Source organism: Trachurus trachurus (assembly GCF_905171665.1).
Source record: "Trachurus trachurus genome assembly, chromosome: 16".
Lineage (NCBI taxonomy): Eukaryota > Metazoa > Chordata > Actinopteri > Carangiformes > Carangidae > Trachurus > Trachurus trachurus.
In genome coordinates this window covers 10,933,339-10,953,510 of record NC_139902.1, presented here as the reverse complement: position 1 = coordinate 10,953,510, position 20,172 = coordinate 10,933,339, and the positions used below count along the sequence as shown (strand labels likewise).

The window sequence follows — 20,172 nt, the reverse complement described above, 5'->3', positions numbered from 1 at the left end:
TTTTTTCTTTCTTTCTTTTTACTGTATGAGGGCCAAGGAATCACATATGTTCCAATGTGGATAATAATTGCTTGCAAAATAATAGCTATATTTCCTTTCCTCGCTCTGCTGTGGCCATGTGAGAAGCTTCACTGGAGTAGGATGATGTTACTCCAGGATATTTACACAATAGAGCCGTTGAGTCTTTTGTGAGCAGTGGATAGTATTTCTTGGAAAATGAACAGAAACATATTTCAATAAAGCTGTGTGATGCTCACAGATCACCTACTGTTTCTGATTCATCTCTGTCGCCCACAATTCAAACTACAGGAAAAGAATCCTTTGAACCGACAACTCATTACTGTGTGTGTTCATTTGAATGTTTATAGACCAAAAACAGTTTAAAATCTTCCGAACTATTATCATTCTCATAAATTTATAAATATATGTGCTTTAAAAAATGCTTTAACATTACCAGACACATATCAACTTCATCGGTTTAAATGCTGAGATACTCTCTACAGTCTGTGATCGCAGTGGCCTTTGATTTTGACTTGCAATCAGTCCAGGTCTCTGAATTTGAGCTTCTTTTTGTGTAGAATATTTATGTGTGAACTTAAAGGTCCCATATTATAGAAAGTGAATTTACATGTCTTTTTATATTACAAAGCAGGTCTTAGTTATACATAAATACTGCATGTGAAAGCCAAGGTGCTCAATCCAGAGGGAAATTTACACAGCCCATATTCAGGAAGTTATATTTTCAAATGAGCCAACAGGGCTTTGGTAACATTGTGATGTCACAAAAAAGAAGACACCATCCTCAGTTTATCCTTTTGTTGTTTTACCTTTAAATAGGTTAAAGCTAACACAACACCAAGCTGCCATTCTGTCACTAAGCAAGAAGCAAGACAGAAATGTGGCGGAGGATAGTGATCCAGAGAGAAAACTGAGAGAAGAGATGAAAAACTATAAAAGATTGTTTCTGGTTCTTACAAGCACAGATATATTGCTACATATCACAACATCAAATAAAAATGAAAGTGTGAAAAATGAGACCTCTAAGACTAAAGAGAGCAAAAACTTCACCCTCCAAACAGACTGGTGGAATGAAACAGGAGCCCTGTGTGTTTGTTTGCTTGGTGATGGTTGGACATCGTCTTCATCAGAGCTCAAAACCCTGAGTGTTTCAACATGAGTATTTGCTGTCCTATAATATCATTTTGTTGTATGTTGTGTTTGTAAGGGTTGACATTGAACTTGGCAACCTCCTGCATGTCCTCATCAATCAAAAGCTTCCTGTGCATCCTTAAGCCGATTTGTCAAGGCTCATTGCAGCTTTTTGAGCGCAGACACTTTGTTGAGACAAACCTTTTGTACTCTGAGATTATTTTGTCATGCATTCATTATCGAATGAGAGAAAACGCCTAAATACGCTGCAATGACAAACCAAAAACAGGTTCACAAGAAGCATTTGGTAGCTGTTGGTAAATATGTCAGGATGATATCTTAAGCAATGGGGCATATGTGATTCCACTTCATATTCAAATGCAATTTTCAAGAGTGAGCAAATAAAAAAAGTCATCATGTCTCCTAAAAGTGTGAATTCAAATATTCTTTACAGAAGCCAAACAAGCTGTCATTCACATATTTTTCACAAGGAAGACGATGACAAATCGATTCAACACATGTACACACACACACACACACAGACTTACAGAGGGTTTCCACTGACGGAGCAGGTGAGAGTAAGCGAGTCGCCCTCTCGCAAAATGCCGGAGGGAGGAACAATTCTCACTGTGGGTGCAACTGTGAAGAAAGAGGGGGTAGAGCACAGGAATAAGATAAATAGAAAATAAAATCAATCCAAATTATTAAAATGTAATGATATTCATAGAAGATAGAAAAAAAATGACTAGAAGCAACAAGAGAGGGAACAAAAAGGAGGAACAAGGGAAAAGTGAGTAAGTGACACGGGTAGGGTCTTTAACATCTGTTTCCAAGGCAACCAGCCGACAATCCCATGGCTGAGACACCTGTTATCATAAGTAGCCCACCGCTCGAGCAGCTGCTGTACTGCACTTACTTCAGTAACAGAGAGATGGGAAGCCAAATGCACACTGACAGTTGGTCATTACTGCCAGCTCTCGGGCTGGAGGAACCCAGCGGTACGCAGATTGACAAAACTGTTGAATATGAATCATTCTGATCCATCAACAAACATTAATATACACGTGGCAAATGAAATGTACCGAGAGACCGGTGCAGGGGTACTTGCTGAACATGAATCACATCACCAAATAATTACACAGGCCTGCGAAATGTTTGACTACTCAGAATTATTGATATATCGTCAGATAAGAATCATATTGACCTGTCAGCAATACTGATACAGGCGCACAAATGGAGTAATTGAATATTGGCTGGCTTGCTGAATAGCATTGCAGTAATACCGGGGACAAAAACAATTATCTGAGCTTTTAGCATCTATTTCCGTCAAATATAAATAGTCTTGATGCATCGTCCATTCACCGTAATGTGATACCTGTCAGTGCGTTAAATTTCTGTTGATGTGTTTCTGACATTTCTTTGTTATTTTAAATCATCTTAAGGATTTGTAGACAGAGTAACATAACAAATTCAAATAAATAGCATTATTACAGAGTAAAATGAATTGTTCTTCCACACATAAAAAACTAACAAAAGACAGAAAGGTCAAATATGCAGAAGTGGGGGCAAACTTAACATGTTTGATAGGATAAAAGGTCAACAAAATGGATTAACATTTAATAGATATTAAATGATGAATTTTAGACCTCATTCAAGAGGGCCCTAAATCATAGATGTCTGACATTTTCAAGCGTTAATCCCATTGAACCATCTACAGATGTGAAAATATTGAGGATCCTGCTTAAAATAAAAACATGCCTCTATTTGAACTTATTGCCCCAAGTTAACATTAATCTTAGGCCAATTATAAATTATTGAAAATATTTTCACTCTATGCATTTGCCTCCCTCAAATGGCCGTATGTGCAGAGATCTCAGAGCATTACAACGCATACGAATAAGCAAGCAAAGATCAATCAGTCTCAGAAAAGCACTGGGATCGCTGCACATAGTAAGGTGACTGCAGGTTTTCACAGCTGATGCTGGGTTAGCTGCTTAAACCTCAGGCCAGGACCCCAACCTGGCCACAGGCCTATTCTGCCCGCTCTCTGCATGACAAGATTTGTATGTATTAGGTTTTAATGAGCGCAGGTCTCATACAGGGCAGCCAGAGTATCACCTCTGGACTGAAAATCCTGGCCTGTGTATAAATGAGCATTACTCTGAGATGAGATAGCCACCATTTGAAAAATGAGGCTGCTGCCCTGACAAAGTTATTACTGACATTTAAGTAAAACTATTATAAATTAAGTGACAGCATGTACAGATGGATTTATACGTGATTTTGAACAATATATTACTTCATTTGTTTCAACGATTAATAAAAAAACATGTTATATATAAAATGTAGACACACATATTCTTGGCCTGAGGCAGAAACTTACAATACACATCCAGGCGGTAGTGCCGAATCCTCTTCTGTGCGCCCAGTGCTGGATGGAAAGCCTCACAGCTCATCGCTGCCCCATTGTCTTTCCTTTCTACTGGGATCCGGATGGTGCTGGAGACACTGAACGTCTTCCCGTTGTCCTGCTGGGACACTACACCTGGAGAGAGGCAGACAGAAAAACAGGGGATGAGATGATGGAAGAAAAGACATTTGAGGTGGCCAAGAACCGAAACTGCAGCCAAAACATGGATGTTCTTCCTTTTTTTCCTGCTGAGACATCACAACCATGATGGGAGACTTCCAGAAGAGAAGACAGAAGAGGATAGATGAAATGAGCAGAAAGAGAGGAAGAGGAAGTTAGCAACTGATGAATGGGCTTTTTGGAGCAGCAGCAGGTACCTGTAGAGGACAAAATGAGAAAGAGGGAGAGAGAGAGAAGTGAAAGCAATTTGCATCTATATTTCATGGCAATTATGAGCAGCAGAACTGTTTGTTTGGAGATGGTAAATCAACTGAATGTTTTGTGCGAGCGAAAGAAAGTGAGACAGAGATGGAGGAGAGAGAGGGATAAAAGGGAGAATATGCATAACAGAATTGAGATTTTAACTGAGCCAGACATGGAGAGAGAGGGGCGTCAAAGGAACGGGGTGAGAGAAGAAAGGCAAAGGAGAGAGGGACTCAGAGACGGAAAGAGAGGCCAGCAAAACGGGCATGATGGCGAGACGAGCGGAGACATGAAAGCGGATGATAAGAGTGCCAAGACAGATGCAGGGTGGAATAAAGATGCGAGAAGAGAGGAGGAGGAGAGACAGAAGGAAGGAGGAGGAACAGCCAGGCCAAACTAACGGGACCTGACATGGTCACGTATTAGGAGTTTGTGCTTGTTGAGGCAGAATACAACAATATTACTTATATCGCGCTGAGTTTTCAATTATTGCCGGCAAGCAAATGAAAGCAGGCCCAATCGAAGCGTGAGAGAGTGAGAGAATGGCGGTGGGTGCAGATGAGCCGGAATAAGGGAGCGGTGGGAAGATAGTAGCGTAATTAAGGAGTGCTTTCCCATATCTGTTGGGATCTGCTTCTAACCTTTAGTGTCACAGTTCATTTAACTCGGGGCCAGAAGAGGAGAGGAGAGGAGAGGAGAGGAGAGGAGAGGAGAGGAGAGGAGAGAATAAAAAAAAGAAGAAACAAGGAAAGGAAACAACATGAGAGAAGCGAGACATGAGTGCAGCCCCCTTTCTGTCTCTTTGGCTCTTTTAAGCAACCAATAATCAAGCTGAGGAGCATCTGATCTTTGTCACCAGTGAAATTTAAATGAAACAAAAAATGAAAGGGAGATTAGATGAAAGGACAAAGAAGGGGTAAAGGGGAAGGACAGAGAGAGGGGAGACAGAATGATGGTGACAGGCGTGCTCTGACATAGAAAAGAGGAAGAAGCTGGATGAAACAGAAGCTGAGTGCCAGACAAAAATAGAAAGTAAAAAGACGATGGCTGGCATAAAGTTTGATACTGTTGACACCAGATTATCTCACATTATGTCATCTGTTCTGTGTCTGTTATCTGAAGGCACAAGAATCTGAATTAAAGTCCAGGGCAACAATATTTACCAAATATATGAGTGGGGCACACTATGTATAACTTAGTCTTCAAGTTTTCTTTTTTTACCCGGGTTTTTGAGGAATTCAAATCAGAACACAAATGCCGTTTTAACAGCGTAGGTTACACCGACTGAAAGCAATGGAAAGATAGGTCTCAGATGTATTATTGAGTGAAATGCCTCTTTAGCTGTGAGAAGCTGTGGGAGACGGCGAGTTATAATGAAGGATAGATCAAGGTAACCGACTGATGGATGCCTCATAGATTTATCAGAAGCAAAGAAGTGAGGAGAGTCAGAGGATGGTGAATAAGAAAGTGTCTCTTCATGTGTATGCGTGTGTGTGAAAGAAGAGTGGAGTGGGAAAAGGAGAAAATCTGAAGTGTATATGTAGTGTCTGTGCTTTCACGCAATGGGGTACTTGTTAGATTATGTGCCAATCAAGGTTATCTGAATTTAATTTTTAAGACAGCATAAGGAGAGGGATATGCAGAAAGGGAGGAGATCAGTGCTGTATCTCTTTTGGTGGTGGATGTTTTTTTCGTGAGCACCTTGGAAGGACAAAAAAGCACTAAAAATCTTTCTAGCTGGTGAAGTCTGTACAGAGAATTTTCTTGGTGAACTTTAAACTATTCTCGAAGGAACGGAAACAGAAAGTTATTACTGTTCAGTTAGCAAAAACTGTGTTTCATCATTGGAAAATCAGATCACTGCTTTTAAATATTGCAAATAACACTTGATCAAAATCAAGGAAACAGGAAGAGGAGAGAGATTGTGGCGGCTCTGCGGCCCCAAACCTCAATTCTCTGCATCCATTTATCCATCCATCAATCTTTACCTGTTTCCATCAAGTAATCCATCTCCCATTCCCTCTGTCAAACCATCAATCACCAATCCATTCATCCTTCTTTTATTCAGCACTCAATCCACCCATTTCATGTCACCTGCCCTATATTACCTCATTAATTTCCTCATTTATCCCTCACAATCATCTAACCATTCATCAGTCCATCTGTCAGTCGAATCCTGGTACCTGGTATTTCCCGGCCATTGCGCATCCAGCGCAGGGTGGCAGCCGGCTTGCTGCGTGGCGACACACAGGTGAGCTCTACTTCGCCGCCCTCCACAGCCTCCTGCTTCACATCCACCGTGGGCGTCTCTGGCGGCACCAGGACGGAGAGCGTTGCCACCTGGTGGTGCGTGGCGTCCGTGTAGAGCTGGCAGAAGTAACCGCCCTCGTCAGACACGCTGACGTTGGTCAACTCGATGCGCACCAGCCGCGGCGTGAAGAGCACCATCTGGAAACGGTCGTCCTTCAGTGCTGCAAGTGGGCAAGGATAATGGAGAGAGGGGATGGTTGTTGTTGAGGAGGAGGGGAGTGGAAAGAGGAAGTGGAGGTGCGATGGAAAGAAGCAGAGGGAGGGTGGGGACACCAAGGAGAGAGAAGGTCAGTTTATCACTTATAAGTAGAGGGGGAAAAAAATCACAAGTATTAACCTGTGATATGAAATAAATTTCAAAACTGAAGAGTATTCAGGCAGAATAAAAAAGAATGACCGTACAAAGGAGAAACAAGAAATATCGTTTTTGCTCAGGGTCAGTGTGTAATTGATTCATTTTGCTTTTGTATGTCCCCTCACACAGACACACAAAACATAGTCTGCCAATGTGAGAATCCTATTATTAAGAACTTGTTTGAACCCATTTCACTGGCAGGCCTTGCCTTACTTTCAAGTGTTTATAGATGAGAAGCACCACAGGGGATTTGGTTTGTACAGTCACTCTTTTGGGAGGCTGGAGATTTTCCGCAAATAGGGGCAATTAGCTTCACTCCTTCCCTTAATTTCATTAATTTATCATTATTCTGTCTTATGGTATCCGGCATTTTCAGCATCTGATATCATGTCAGTCATTTTCCGTTTCTGGGGAACTAGTTTTTTTCCCCCTTAAATAATTACTAGAAATTCCTGCTTCTGCTGCTGCTGCTGCTGCTGCTGCTGCTGCTGATGTTGATGCAATTTCTCTGACATTTTTCTTGTTTTGGTGATTTTGGTGTTAGCAACAGACAGAGGAAATGTTTTTTTTTACATTAAAATCTGTTTTGTTGGCTTGGTTGAAAAAAGAAGGAAGCTACTCTCCACTCCAACCAGGGCAACAGTCTTCAGTGAGTGACCCTAATGGCCCTAACCTTGAGAATCTTCGATTGGAACCAGGATGGAGCAAAGGAGCATCATTTATAGGTAGGTAAAGTAACAGCAGTTCAGGCCTTTAGATATATGAACACTGACTTACGGGCCAAGGAAGTGACAGATGCTGCAATTGCTTGAACATTTATTGCAGATAGTCTGATAGAAAATAAGATTTGAAACTGCAGATCTTAAAGTGCTTGGGCTGTGGCTCCACAGTTTAGTTACACTGGCCGAGAATGGCTGCAGGTGCTTCAAATGAACAACAAGACTGTAAATCAATATTTAGAACATATCTTGTTTTCTGAAAATACAGCACATTTACCTTTTGCATACAGTAATTGGCAAGTACATGAAACAGCACACGCTTCCTGGTGAGTGGTGTTTCAACTTATTTCTTAGACTAAAGATAGTATGATCTGTATTAGCAAACTGTCAATCGTATCTCCCACTGTCTGGAACAAGAGTAGAGATTTCACCGCCTTCTATTTTGTGATGTCACTGTTATGGACAGCTCTGCAGAGGAAAAATTGCAAAACATGGGAGAAATAGTGGCTGTGACAGCACCCAGGACGATTTTCTGCTCTGGAATTGATAGTGTTGCTAAATCTAAAGCTCAGTTTGATATAGAAAGTTCAGAGAGAGTTTGCAAAGTCAGTCTCGGTGGAGCAGCTCCAGGCTGTACATTGATACAACATAACAGATGTCTTGCCTCTTTCATTTCCAGCTTTGAGGGAGAATGTTGTTCATTTTCCCAAGTACTGATTGGACCATCCTAAACTAGATTGTGCTCATTCATTCTCTTTGTAACTGCTTGCTTTATTCCCCTGTAAGTCCATTTCTAATTAGTGTCTGTCATTTTTATTGTTCATCCTATTAGATTTTAAACATTATTGTTATACTTGCTATGACGCACTTGCTAACTCCTTTTGGAAAGTGCTATGCAAATAAAGCGTATTGCACAACCAAATTTTATTTTAGGAGAGCTATTAAACTGAGTGGAGCTGCCCTCTAAGTCAGTGAGAGAAAGGCTCAATAGTACAATGGTACTGGGGAGACAGAGTAAACACAGCAATTAAAACTATCGCAAATTACCAACAAATTGAAAAACAAAATGTAAAAGCACATATAAGCTTTCTAAACGCTTAATTCTATAGCTAGTCCTGGACCCCACATGAATGCAAAGCTGTAATAGATAAAGGGAAGAAAGGACAGTAGCAGGGAGGACAAGAGAAGGTGAGCATGCAACAATTCTTCTATTGTTACTGAAGAAAGAGTTGAATCAATGGCGAGAAAAATGCTGATAATAACAAATAACGCTAATAACAGTCTGTGGGTGACAGTGGCTCGATGCCCATAGATTCTCATAAATACCTTTGAGACTCACTTTGTATCGAATTGACTGTGAAACCTCTCTCTCTCGTTCTCCATCTCTATTTTATTCTGTCCCTCTCCTCACTCCTTTGTGTTGGCTTTGGCTCACGGAGGGAACAGCAGACACTTCCCTGATGTAACACCCGGCCATCTCCCAGGATAATTCATCACAACACAGACACTACACTATAGATATTGGCTTTGTGTGTGTGTGTGTGTGCTTGAGAGCGTGGAGGAGGACGAAAGAATGAGAGAAATAGACTAATATAGCTACATAATGCGGCAGGCGGGAAAAAATAATATAGATAGAGAGGGAAATCCACAGGAGACAGAGCGAGAGGCCTGGAGCCATGGAGTTAGTCCACTCTTCCCACTAATCTCTGTACCCCCACCCACCAAAAAATGTCCCCTCCACCGGATGGCAGGGAGAGCATTGTTAGAGAGCTATTCCCTCCAGATAGGTAAATCTTTTTTTCCCCTCTCTGCACTAAATGGCAACTAAATGTCAGACTTCTGTTCAAGTCCAAGTTCACCTTTATTGTCCTATCTCATTTGCATGCTGAGGAGAGTTGGCACTAGGGTTGGGAGGAGAAAGATATGGACCACTGAGGAGAAATGGTCCATTTGGTTAGTTCCACAGCTCCATTATAGCTATCAGTGCCCACAATCTCATAAAACACACCCCTGACTGGTTGCTCGCTTGCAAAACAGGCCGTCTAATTCACAGCACTTACAGCAGCGACCCCATTTGGGCAGTTAGCGCGGAATGGCTCGGCACAGAAAGGCCTTAGTTTGTGAGCCTGGTATCCCAGCGTCAGATGGGCAATAGGCAGAAATGAGAAGGCCCAGCGGCGAGTGATGGAGCAGACGTGAAGGCAGAAAGAGCCAGAGCGGGATGTAATTTACGCTCCTGGAAAATGTCCCCAACAAGGCTTTTCGGTGCTTACGGGAGCCAAATTAGATACGGGAAACCATCTATACTTTATACCTTGCCTAACCTTTGGATCATTTCCCAGGGCTGTCTCTCCCTCTGTCGCCTGGCGCTGCCCGTCTTTATTCTCTCTGTTGCTGTGTCTTTCTTAACCCTCTGCCCTTTGTCTCGTTCTCCCCCGCTCTTTTCTTTATTCTGTCTCATTTTCACTTTCATACCCCGTCTTCCTGCCTCACTCTGATTAGACCTCGACGTGCTTTCCGAAAAGGTGCAAGACCGTGTCTCGTGGGAGAGCATACGGGGCTGCTCTGTTTAAATACTTAATAGAACTTACTGATAGTGCTGATCTGATGGAATTGGGGGGAGAGTTGAACGTAAGGTTTCCCAAAGTAGTGACCTCAACTGCCCAATTAAAGCCACTCTGCGATCGAGGCGACTAACGGGCGAAGCAAACGTGACTGTGTGGAACAAAAGTGTTTGAACGAAGTATCAGCCAACAGTGGAAGCGGCTCTCTCTAGTCTTGGGTATTTTTGGCACACTGTTCAGAAAATCTTCAGTGGCTCTGACAGAGACTGTTCTCGATCAGAGTGGAGGAGTCTTGGTTGTCGAATCAATGTAATTACAAATCTTGGAAGATGTTATCATTAGAAATGTGAAAATGTGTTCAAGTGCCAACTTTCACATATAAAAATATCATGCCGTATGTTTACAAATATGCACTAGATGTGCCCTTGAGTTAAGGATTTTTTTGTATTTATTTTCTGCATCATCTATATGTTGTGTCAGGTCTGTCAGTAGTCTGTATCCGCTAATTATGCGAAAAGCATTGCGGGAAATTTCCATTCAACCTCTGCTCGTCACGGGGAGCTTTAAATGCAAGGTTAGCTGTGAAATGAATGACTGGCTCAGGTTGTGCCAGTCATTCATTTTCTTGACATTTCCACAAGGCCTTTCTTTAACCATGGTACTTGAGGGTACTAACACACTGCGAGCACTTCATCTTCCATTTTATATACTTGAACAGATCAGGTACTGTATATGCAGCCAGTTTAAGACTGCGTGAGATGAGACTGGTTCTTTCATGATCCTTGTGGCAGAGTTCTTTATCAAATTACAAACCCAAAGCCATGAGACAAATACACAAGTGATAATATGGAATAGGATAGAAGCTGTCTGATGCTTGTTTGTCTCCCTGCTTAGTTCAACTCAATTAAACCCAGTTAAACCAACAGTAACAGTAGCAGATTGAGAGTACATTAATGTAAAGCATAAGAGTATCTCATAAGCTACTTTGGAGCAACATTCAGCAAGAGCAGCTTGAGTGATGTTAGCTCAGCAAATAGACTCTTGGAGTCTGAATCAAGCTGGAAAAAAATCAACACATCTCACACAATAACAACAATATGGCAGTGATTTTCCAAATCATATGCAATCATAATTATAAGCAAGGTTAATGAGAGGCAGAACGGACTGACCACTGAGAGGATCCCTGCTTGGGACGTACACTGTAAAAAAAATTCCGTAGAATTTACGGTAAAATACTGGCAGCTGTGGTTGCCAGAATTTTACCGTAGAAAATACGGTCACAATGTATTACACATTACGGTATGCTGTTTTGGCAACCGTAAATTTCACAGTAGAGAACTGTTATTTGTTTACGGTAATTTGCTGTAAAAATAACAGTTATAATATAAACCTGTTTACGGTAAATTCTTTTAAAAATAACGGATATACTGTAAACCTAATTACAGTCCATCAGTGAAAAAACACGGTAAAACTGTAAGATATAGTACGGTATTTTATTGCAAAATTCACGGTAAAATACTGGCAGCTGTGGTTGCCAGAATTTCACCGTAAAAAATACGGTACAACACATAATGGAATTACAGTTTGTTGGCGTAGATTTTACAGTCAGAAAATGCAAATGGTAAATTATTAAGGAAATAACCAATTAAAGGACAATTCCAGGCGAATTCAACTCGGGGGTGTATTTTCCTATCATTTTAGGTCTAAAAGAAGGAATCTTAAGATTTTCAGTTTAATCGCTCCTGTTTTGCGGTAGTTGTGTCTGTCCCCGCATCGCCACGGCAGCAATGAATGGGAGTGGATGTAAGTTCCGCTGTTTAGGCTGTTTCCATCCCTCAAAGCCGCAATTTTTTTCCACAGACAGCGTAAGATGGAGACTCAAACATGCACCGAGAAGTTTATTTACTTCAAGCAAGCCGACATGTTTGTAAAACTAGATCTAATTCAAAGTCTCCCAGAGTCTTGCGCGAGCCCGAAGTTGCAGTGCTGGTGTATTCAGGTGCAGTTGGAGCTATCGTTTGTGTCATAAACACAGGAATACCAACTCTTGACTTGCTTCAAGTGTACATTCTTTTCCACAGACAGCGTCAGGTGGCTACTCAAACATGCGCTGAGAAGTTTTTTTTTACTTGAAGCAAGTAAAGAGTTGATATTCCTGTGTTTATGACACAAACTGTAGCTTTCCTACTGCACCTGAACACACCGAGCACGGCAACTGGGTCTCGCGCGAGACTCCGGGAGACTTTGAATTAGATCTAGTTTTACAAACATGTCGGCTTGCTTGCTTGCTTAAATAAACTTCTCGGTGCATGTTTGAGTAGCCATCTGACGCTGTCTGTGGGAAAAATTTGCGGCTTTGAGGGCTGGAAACAGCCTAAACAGCGGAACTTACATCCACTCCCATTCATCGCTGCCGTGGCGATGCGGGAACAGACGCAACTACTGCAAAACGGGAGCGATTAAACTGAAAATCTTCAGATTCCTTCTTCTAGACCTAAAATGATAGGAAAATACACCCCCGAGTTGAATTCGCCTGGAATTGTCCTTTAAGCCCATTGTAAACCAAAGTACATACTATAATTGATAAACTTTAAGAACCTCTCTTTGCATATATACACATTCTCTGTGAAAAACAGAACTTGTCCAGTATACTCACAAGGCAGTGTTGACATCTTGAAAAGACAGTGTGTGTCCATACATATGAAGAAGGATAGTCCATGATAGAAGAAATAAACATAATGAAAAAAGGAGCCACTTGCCCTGTGTTGATCAACACTAATGAGTCACTGAGTCCAGACTTGGCTGAAGAGGGCTCTTAACATATACATGGTGTTCAAGAAACTGGAACTTAAAGCATCCAGCAGTCACCAGTTCTGCTTGAAGACTCATATATTGTCCATTTGGTGTCCACTGTAGACTGGCATGATCCTCTCTGCAGCCAGAAAACAGAAACAAAGCAAAGGTTAGATTGATGCAGTGCCTGAGCATGGTGCCTACAGAGATAAATTCAGCCTTCTGTTGTTAAACTGAGCTCCAATGAGCTATACATAGAATGAAACCAGCACTCTGGAATATAGTTTTGCAGGTCATCAGGAGTATTTCATTTATTTTATTGTATTAGTGTAAAAGGTAGAAACTGTCACTTTTCAGGACTAAATGATCATCAGTATTTGTTTCACCCTTGTCGAATTGCAGCCAAAATCCTGAATCCTGTCCGTAATACTGATTTTTTTTCTACTGTATGTTTGTATGAAGCTGTTGGCACCGTGCATTTGTGGGAGATCGATTGAGTGAAGTTTGAGTTGTGCTTGCATCTACTCATTTGCTACACTGACATAAACCATTGCTTACCTCTAATTAGCCTTGACAAGACTGGTGTTTGAGTCATTGGGTCCAGACTTGACTGAAGACAGGTGGGACAGAGTCTCATACAGACATGGTACAATGTTGAAGAAACTTTGGGCAGGTGTTGTCATCATTCCTGCTTGAAAATTCACCAGCAGTCTTCAATCAGGTGTTTACTGTGGACTGGCATGAACCTCTCTGCAACCAGACAAAGAAAGACAACAAAGAAAACATTGTTAATGATAATGATAATTATTATTATATAGCACACTGTTGCAAAGTGCTTCCTGCAGCAACAACAACAACAAACAAAACATTAATAAAAGAAGTTGGAACAGAAAAAAAAAAAATGGTGAATGAAGAGTAGGTTTAAAAAATCTAATAGAAAGGCCAACCAATAAATATGATTTCAGGAGGCGCTTAAAACAGTTAACAGATTTAGCAGATCCAGGGCTCCAGACTAACTTTTTTGACTAGGAGCACAGTGGCCCCTAACTTAAAATTTTAGGAGTGCAAGCAGAAAATTTAGGGGCGCACACCGAAATCGACTTGCAAAGTAAATTTGCACATTTCCTCTAATTTTCACTGTATTACTGATAAATACTGCATAAATGCAGAAACTATAATGTTTTAAATTCACATTTTATTGTGCAACAGTTTAAATATTGAAAATATAAAGTTAATGTTTAGGCTGCACTGACCAATAACAGAACAAGTAGACACACCACTTGTGGTAAACTCATCCTAGAACAGAACCCCCCCCCCCCCCCCCCCCCCCCCCTTGGGGGATAAGGTGCCTGTGTAGGCCAGCCCTTGTTGGCCTCCTTGTCTGCTGACCCTGACTGAGCCACATGTGCACGGACTCCTCCTTGGCATCAAACTCGTCGACCCCCCCCCCCCCCCCTCCCCCCAACCTCCTCCGCACGGCCAAAAAAAAAAGGATCTATCGATCAACAATCAATCAATCATTTCCGAGCCTAGTCTGTGCAGCGCGTTCTGCAGCGCGAGTCAACCTGCTTCGTTGCCTTGTGACGATTTGAGTACCGCTGCCGAGAGCGCGAGCATATTATGGGATGTTTAAGGTTTGTAGCGAGCCGTCGAAAAAACAAATGCAGGTGACACAGCACACACACGCGCGCAGGTCACCGGTCTGTGTGTCTCCTGCTGTTTCACACGGAGCTCTGCTGTGGAAAGACGTCTCCTCCGCTCCGAGATGTAGAGAAGAGAAACACACGTTTCTTTTCACACATTAGCCAATCACAGTGGTCATTAAAAAAAAAAAAAAATCGGCAAATTTACTGGTCGCACATGCGCGAGTAGATGAAAAATTGACTCGCATTGTATCAAATTTTAGTCGCAAAATGCGACCATTTAGTCGCAGTCTGGAGCCCTGAGATCTAATAGATTGAGAGAGATTGAGGGAGAAACTGTGGAGGCTACAGCTGAAAACACACAATCCTTTGGATTTGACATTAAATCAGTGATTTTGATGTTTTTTTTTAAGGATAGTTCCGAGGATTTATCCTTAAGGAACTCCAGATAATAGGGTAGTAGACATAAATGGGAGACATAATTATTGATGTGGCCATGTAAATATTTGACAGGTATGAAGAAACAAAAACATTTAGGCTAATGGCAGCACCAGTTCAGAAGCCTATCAATTTAAATGTACTCACTGAAGCTGAGTGTTGATAACGCTGAAGATGTACTGGCCATGCCACATTCCTGCAAAGTAGGCTGCCTTGCATTCTCCAGCTGCACCATGCTGAGGAGAAGGTAAAATGATTTTGTAGTGTTAAAAATGTGTACAACTAAGGATGGGATGGTTCTGTACAAATATAGTATATGTTGAACACAAAATGAACTCATGTAACACTTCAGTAATAATGATAATGGACAGAAGTAGCTACATGGATATCTGAACAAGGCAGTTTTAGGCCGGTGTATTTTCCCTCTTCCACACAAACACAGTAACACATAACTTTACCTTAACAGTAATGATGTTGGCCTCCCTTAGGAACTTCTGCACCTCCATGAGAGCAAGGCTCCTCTTCAGACCGTCTATCTCCATGTGCTAACGTTAGCTTCCACATACTTTACTCTGATTAGAAAACACAAAAACTCTGGTTACTCTCAGGTCCTGTCTCTCACGCTAGTCTCATGCTATAGTAGTCAGCGTTATTAGCTTAACGATCCACCGTTAGCGTTAGCATAACGACCGTTATCGTTATTAGCATAACAATAGACCGTTAGCTGTATTAGCATAACGGTCGTTAGCGTTAGCCTAGCCATCGTTAGCGTTAGCCTAGCTCATGTGCTAAACGGCCAAAGTAACACAAACCATGCTCATTTTTAAATACTTACAGTTCATCTGTAGCTTTTCCACGGACAGTTGGTATCGATCCAACCTGAGAAAGTCCAGTCCGATCCACCGACACTCGTTGCTGAAGCAGTCAGACTTTTTTGCAGACTGAAGCTGGGGCATTTCCATCAAAAATAAAATTAATCCACTTTACTTATGTCGTCTTTGGCTGACAACAGAGCAGCTTGGTTGTAACCAGGTTGTAACGGCGCTCCGGCCAAAAATAACGGATCTTGGTGGCGCGCAGCAAACCAACCGTTGACCCAACAAATGGGTTACTATGGTTACTGCTGGGTCACCTGTAGGTCACCCAAGCCAGAGCTGACTCAAGCTTCTTTTTTTCCTTTTTTCTTTCTTTTTTTTTTTTACTGTGTGTAGGTATGGAGACTACATGTTTGTACAATAGAGATGTTTGTATTTTAAAAATATATATATTTATGTCTAAACTCTTTTGCACATTTATTCTGAAATATATGTTACATATAGGCTATTACATGTTATTTTGACTTAGTATCTTAATCTTATCTTAATTCTGTTTTGACAACATGTAGTTTTTCTATTGCATTAAGTGCTTCACATCGACCCGAACAATGCCCACGTGACCACAGCCTGTCCTGATACCATACTTTTTAACATTCTACTTTCTATAGAAATGATGGTATGATTTAATGGTTGTGTACCGTAAATTTAAACGTAAACACCAGCAAAATCTGTAATTCAGACAGAATGATACCGTCAATTTTACGGTAATTACACGCTTGTGACATTATGGTATTTTACCGTGAATTTTGCGAACTTTTTACAACATTCACAGTAAAATTCCATATTTTCTACTTAGTAAGACCGTAAAATTTAAAGTTATTTACTGTATCTTGATTTACGGTAATTCAGTGTATTTACTACAGTGATATACTATTTTTGATTTTACGGTATTTTACTGTTGCTATTTGACAGTTTTTTACCGTAATTTCTACGGACATTTCTTACAGTGTACAGTATGGATGTTAAAGGCACAACCGAGGAGTTTGCACAAAGCCAAGCTTCTTGAATGAAAGCTGAGTGAGTGCTCTTTCTCGTGGGGATATGGGGTTTCCGATTGGTTGCTCTGCCTGTTAGAGATGATTTCTGTGTGGGATGGCAGCAGACCGTGTTGGCTTATGATTTAGAGAGGGAAAAGAAAGTGCTGAGTAAAACAGCACCATTACAACACAAAAAGTGGGCCGGGAAATTCTGCACCTGTGTGCAGGTTTGTGTTGTTCCTCTAATAATGAGTAACTTCAGTCTACTTATGCAAGTAGTGATTTTGATGGGCTTCTTTTTCTATTCTATTCTGATTTTAATCTGCATCCTTGGTTCCATGTACTGTAAAAAAAACAAAAAAAACAAACAAACATATATATTCAAACCATGGCATTAATTAAAGGGACAACGAGGAGTTTCTATTCGGTTATAAAAAAGTCTCACGTTAATGTGGATGAATCTCCGCTACCCACACTTGTTAATGGCTCCATTTTCGCTAAATATATCGATCTGTCTCTATCGTTATTTTGTTATTATTAGTGGTGGCGGAAATGCTGGTCGAGCCGACCAGCGTTTCCTTCATGGCGAGTTATGAGAATAACGCCGCAGAATCGCCGTTTATGGTCGGAACTACGATGGTATGTGAACCTCTTTGAACCTCTGACTTTAATTTTTGATGAATGAAAACATGAGTCTGTCTTGCGCCGGTCAAAGAAATGTACGGTGCGCGCGGAGGCTCATAAATGTAGTGTGAAAACGCTTCGCTTTTCCAAAACTCCTCGTTGTCCCTTTAACGGTTTGGTTAGTAGTGTCTCCACCAAAGCACCAAAATGATTTGAATATATTTAAATGTAGCCTCTTGTCCTTAATTGTAAACTATTACAAGCCATAGTTTTACACCATAGCCTTGAGCCTGAGTTCACATCTGAAGAGCTTTATCATGTAGATTATGTAAGGAGCCACAACATGTAAAATGAAATTTTGCTTAAATTAAGCTGCCGCACACAAATTTCAAAGGCAATGTTAAGTATCCTTGATCACTGTTCCTTTGCTTAGAGGTTTTCTAACAGCGCTAACAGAAAATCGGGCTAAGGTAGCAACTTTTACCCTTAATTAGTTAAGAAAAAACATGTAATGTTTTTCCACCCTGAGGCCCTCAATGAAATTTGCCTTCATTATAATATTGGTTACAATGATAATTTGCCATAAAGCTGCCTTTGAAAAAAACATGTGATTGCCAAGGCCATGCTCTAATGAGAAACAGTAATAAGCTCTGATCTCATCACTGGGGTTAACAGTGGATTATGCAGAGAGCTTCAAAATATGCTTTTAAAACAGTTAAAGCAGTCACACTGTTAGGGCAGAGAGTAAAACCATCTCCTACATTAACTCTGCGGTTATCTGACTTTTTAATGTGGAATTACTTCAAAGGAAATACGAGGACATTTGCAATAAGAGAAATGTAAAATGTGAGTGTTGGTGAGTCATTGCTTAAAACCGTGTTTAAAACCCTTCAAATGCCACTGAGGTCCTCGGCTTCCACACAGACAGATCTGATTTATCTGTGGAGACAAATGTTAACACACACCTCGCGTGCCATTGAAGAAAAGAGTCTGCCGGCGGGGGTTCTGGATGACCACGATGGATCCATCGTAGTTCTGCAGGCGGCAGGAGATCTGGGCCGTACCTCCCTCCAACACTGTGACATTCTCCGCCTGCACTGCCTGACAATGAGCTGTGGGAGAGAAAGATGGATGTTATTAAAGTGATACAGAGGGAGGATGATGGAGAAGTAGAAAAAAGGATAGAGGAGGAGAGGGACAAATAGGAGGAACAGATGCTGGGGAAAAAAAGATGTTCAATTTGCACCTCACTTGAGATAGAACCTTTCAAAATAAGGTACTTAAAGCATCTTTCATTTACTTGCTATTCATCATCTGGGCAAAACAAGGGGGAAATAGAGAGAGGGAGGGAGGGGAGAGAGACAGAGTGATAGGGATAATAAGATTGAGTTAAGACAAAACACTCTGAAGGACTCAACAAGTAATAGAGGGTCCTTATGAGCATGTTCTTATGATTTTAATAAGGATGATTATAAATACCGCCATTCATCTTTTTATGTGCAAAAGCGCACACATACAAACAACCCCATTGCCTCTGGCTTGAACAGAATGCATCAACACACACATTTGAATACATTACGCCTTATTAGGTCTCTAAGTGGCTGCTGGTCGAGACACACAGCAGCACGCACACACATGAATGGACACACATAAACATGACCACTTATGGACCAACACACAAACACAATCAGATCACAGACTGGCTGCAGCTCCGCTACCACTCCTGTGTGTATATTAATAGTCTAAACCATAGTTTTTGTGTGATCGACACGGTGTGAAAAAGTTGGTCAAAGTGTGGGGTGGTTAGAGCACGGTGACAGCCACAGATGTACTTCACACATTCTTAATGCTATTTCTCATCCAGGTGCAAGCTAAACCGTTTGATTACACTCCATTATCCCGACGTAATGGTTCTTATTACAGGTATTTCCAAAGTGCTGGGGGGAAATCATGCAGCGGCTTTGCCTCTTGTGAATGACTAAGCACGCACACACGGCCACCTTCTTGAACATTTACGCTTGCACTCACATGCTCCAGCAAGCACTCTCTCTGTGTTGCAAATGAGGATACACAGAAACTGAAAATATCCATGCATTCAGAGCGACACAACACCCTCAACAAACTCACAGAAACTTTCCACACATAATCTTTCAAACAAACTTGTCTGGCCCCTAAACCCGATGTTTTTTCAGACACGGGGGCTGGGGAGCAGCAGGGAGGCTCTTTGATGTTGCTCACAGCCCAAGAGTCGGTAATAAGGAGGTTGATTATGCTCTGATTGGAGCGCCCTCCGTGTTTGTGGGTCAGGCTGTTGACACGGCTCGATTGAGTCACACCTCCTGCTGAGCACAATGGACACCGAGCTCCACGGCTTGAATTCAAATGATCCGCGGAGCAATTAGTCATATAACCACAGCCAGAAGTGGAAAGTGATTGCCTTGAAGAGAGAACCAGCTTGTTGGGTTCCCCCGAACCAGTATTTACCAATTTGCATCCCTATTTGCATTGCCTCTCTCCCTGGCAAAGTGCTGGCCGTGGGGAGGATTTAGAGAAAGAATGACATCAATATTGACACATGATGATGAAGCAGGCAATAAGAAGTGCCGATAAAGATGGCGGGAGTAAATGTATTTCACTGCCGGGGCCTCTCAGTGTCTGTGAGCTCGGTGAAACACCTTCAGAAGGCAAGAAATGTTGTGAGACAAACAGATGGTGGCTGCCATAGCAGCAGAGTTGCTGACTTGACTGCTCGGGGCCAAAATAAACGTCTTTATCTGCCACTGAGCACATTCTGCATACGTTTCTGTGTGCTTACGTGCACGCACACACGCACGTGTTCAATAGGTGGGCAAGTGCATTGGGTGCGCATATGCAGGGGTTGGAATATTGCAA

General features: G+C 41.6%; 1 protein-coding gene and 1 long non-coding RNA gene across 7 annotated transcripts in view; both read right to left on the bottom strand.

The window, feature by feature from the left end:
* cadm4 (cell adhesion molecule 4) overlaps positions 1–20,172 on the bottom strand; it is a 150,962-nt gene that overhangs the window by 15,470 nt on the left and 115,320 nt on the right. For all 6 annotated transcript variants that reach the window (XM_083989422.1, XM_083989426.1, XM_083989421.1 and 3 more), the window contains exons 2-5: positions 18,246–18,392; positions 6,166–6,453; positions 3,533–3,694; positions 1,698–1,788 (exon numbers count right to left, since the gene is read on the bottom strand). In XM_083989422.1, the coding sequence (XP_083845548.1) occupies positions 1,698–1,788; positions 3,533–3,694; positions 6,166–6,453; positions 18,246–18,392 (688 nt within the window). The remainder of the gene's footprint in view (positions 1–1,697; positions 1,789–3,532; positions 3,695–6,165; positions 6,454–18,245; positions 18,393–20,172) is intronic.
* Positions 14,890–15,894, bottom strand: LOC310999104. The gene is made up of 3 exons (XR_014596031.1): positions 15,640–15,894; positions 15,263–15,376; positions 14,890–15,040 (listed from the first exon to the last, which is right to left on the bottom strand). It is a non-coding gene; the product is annotated as an uncharacterized lncRNA (long non-coding RNA).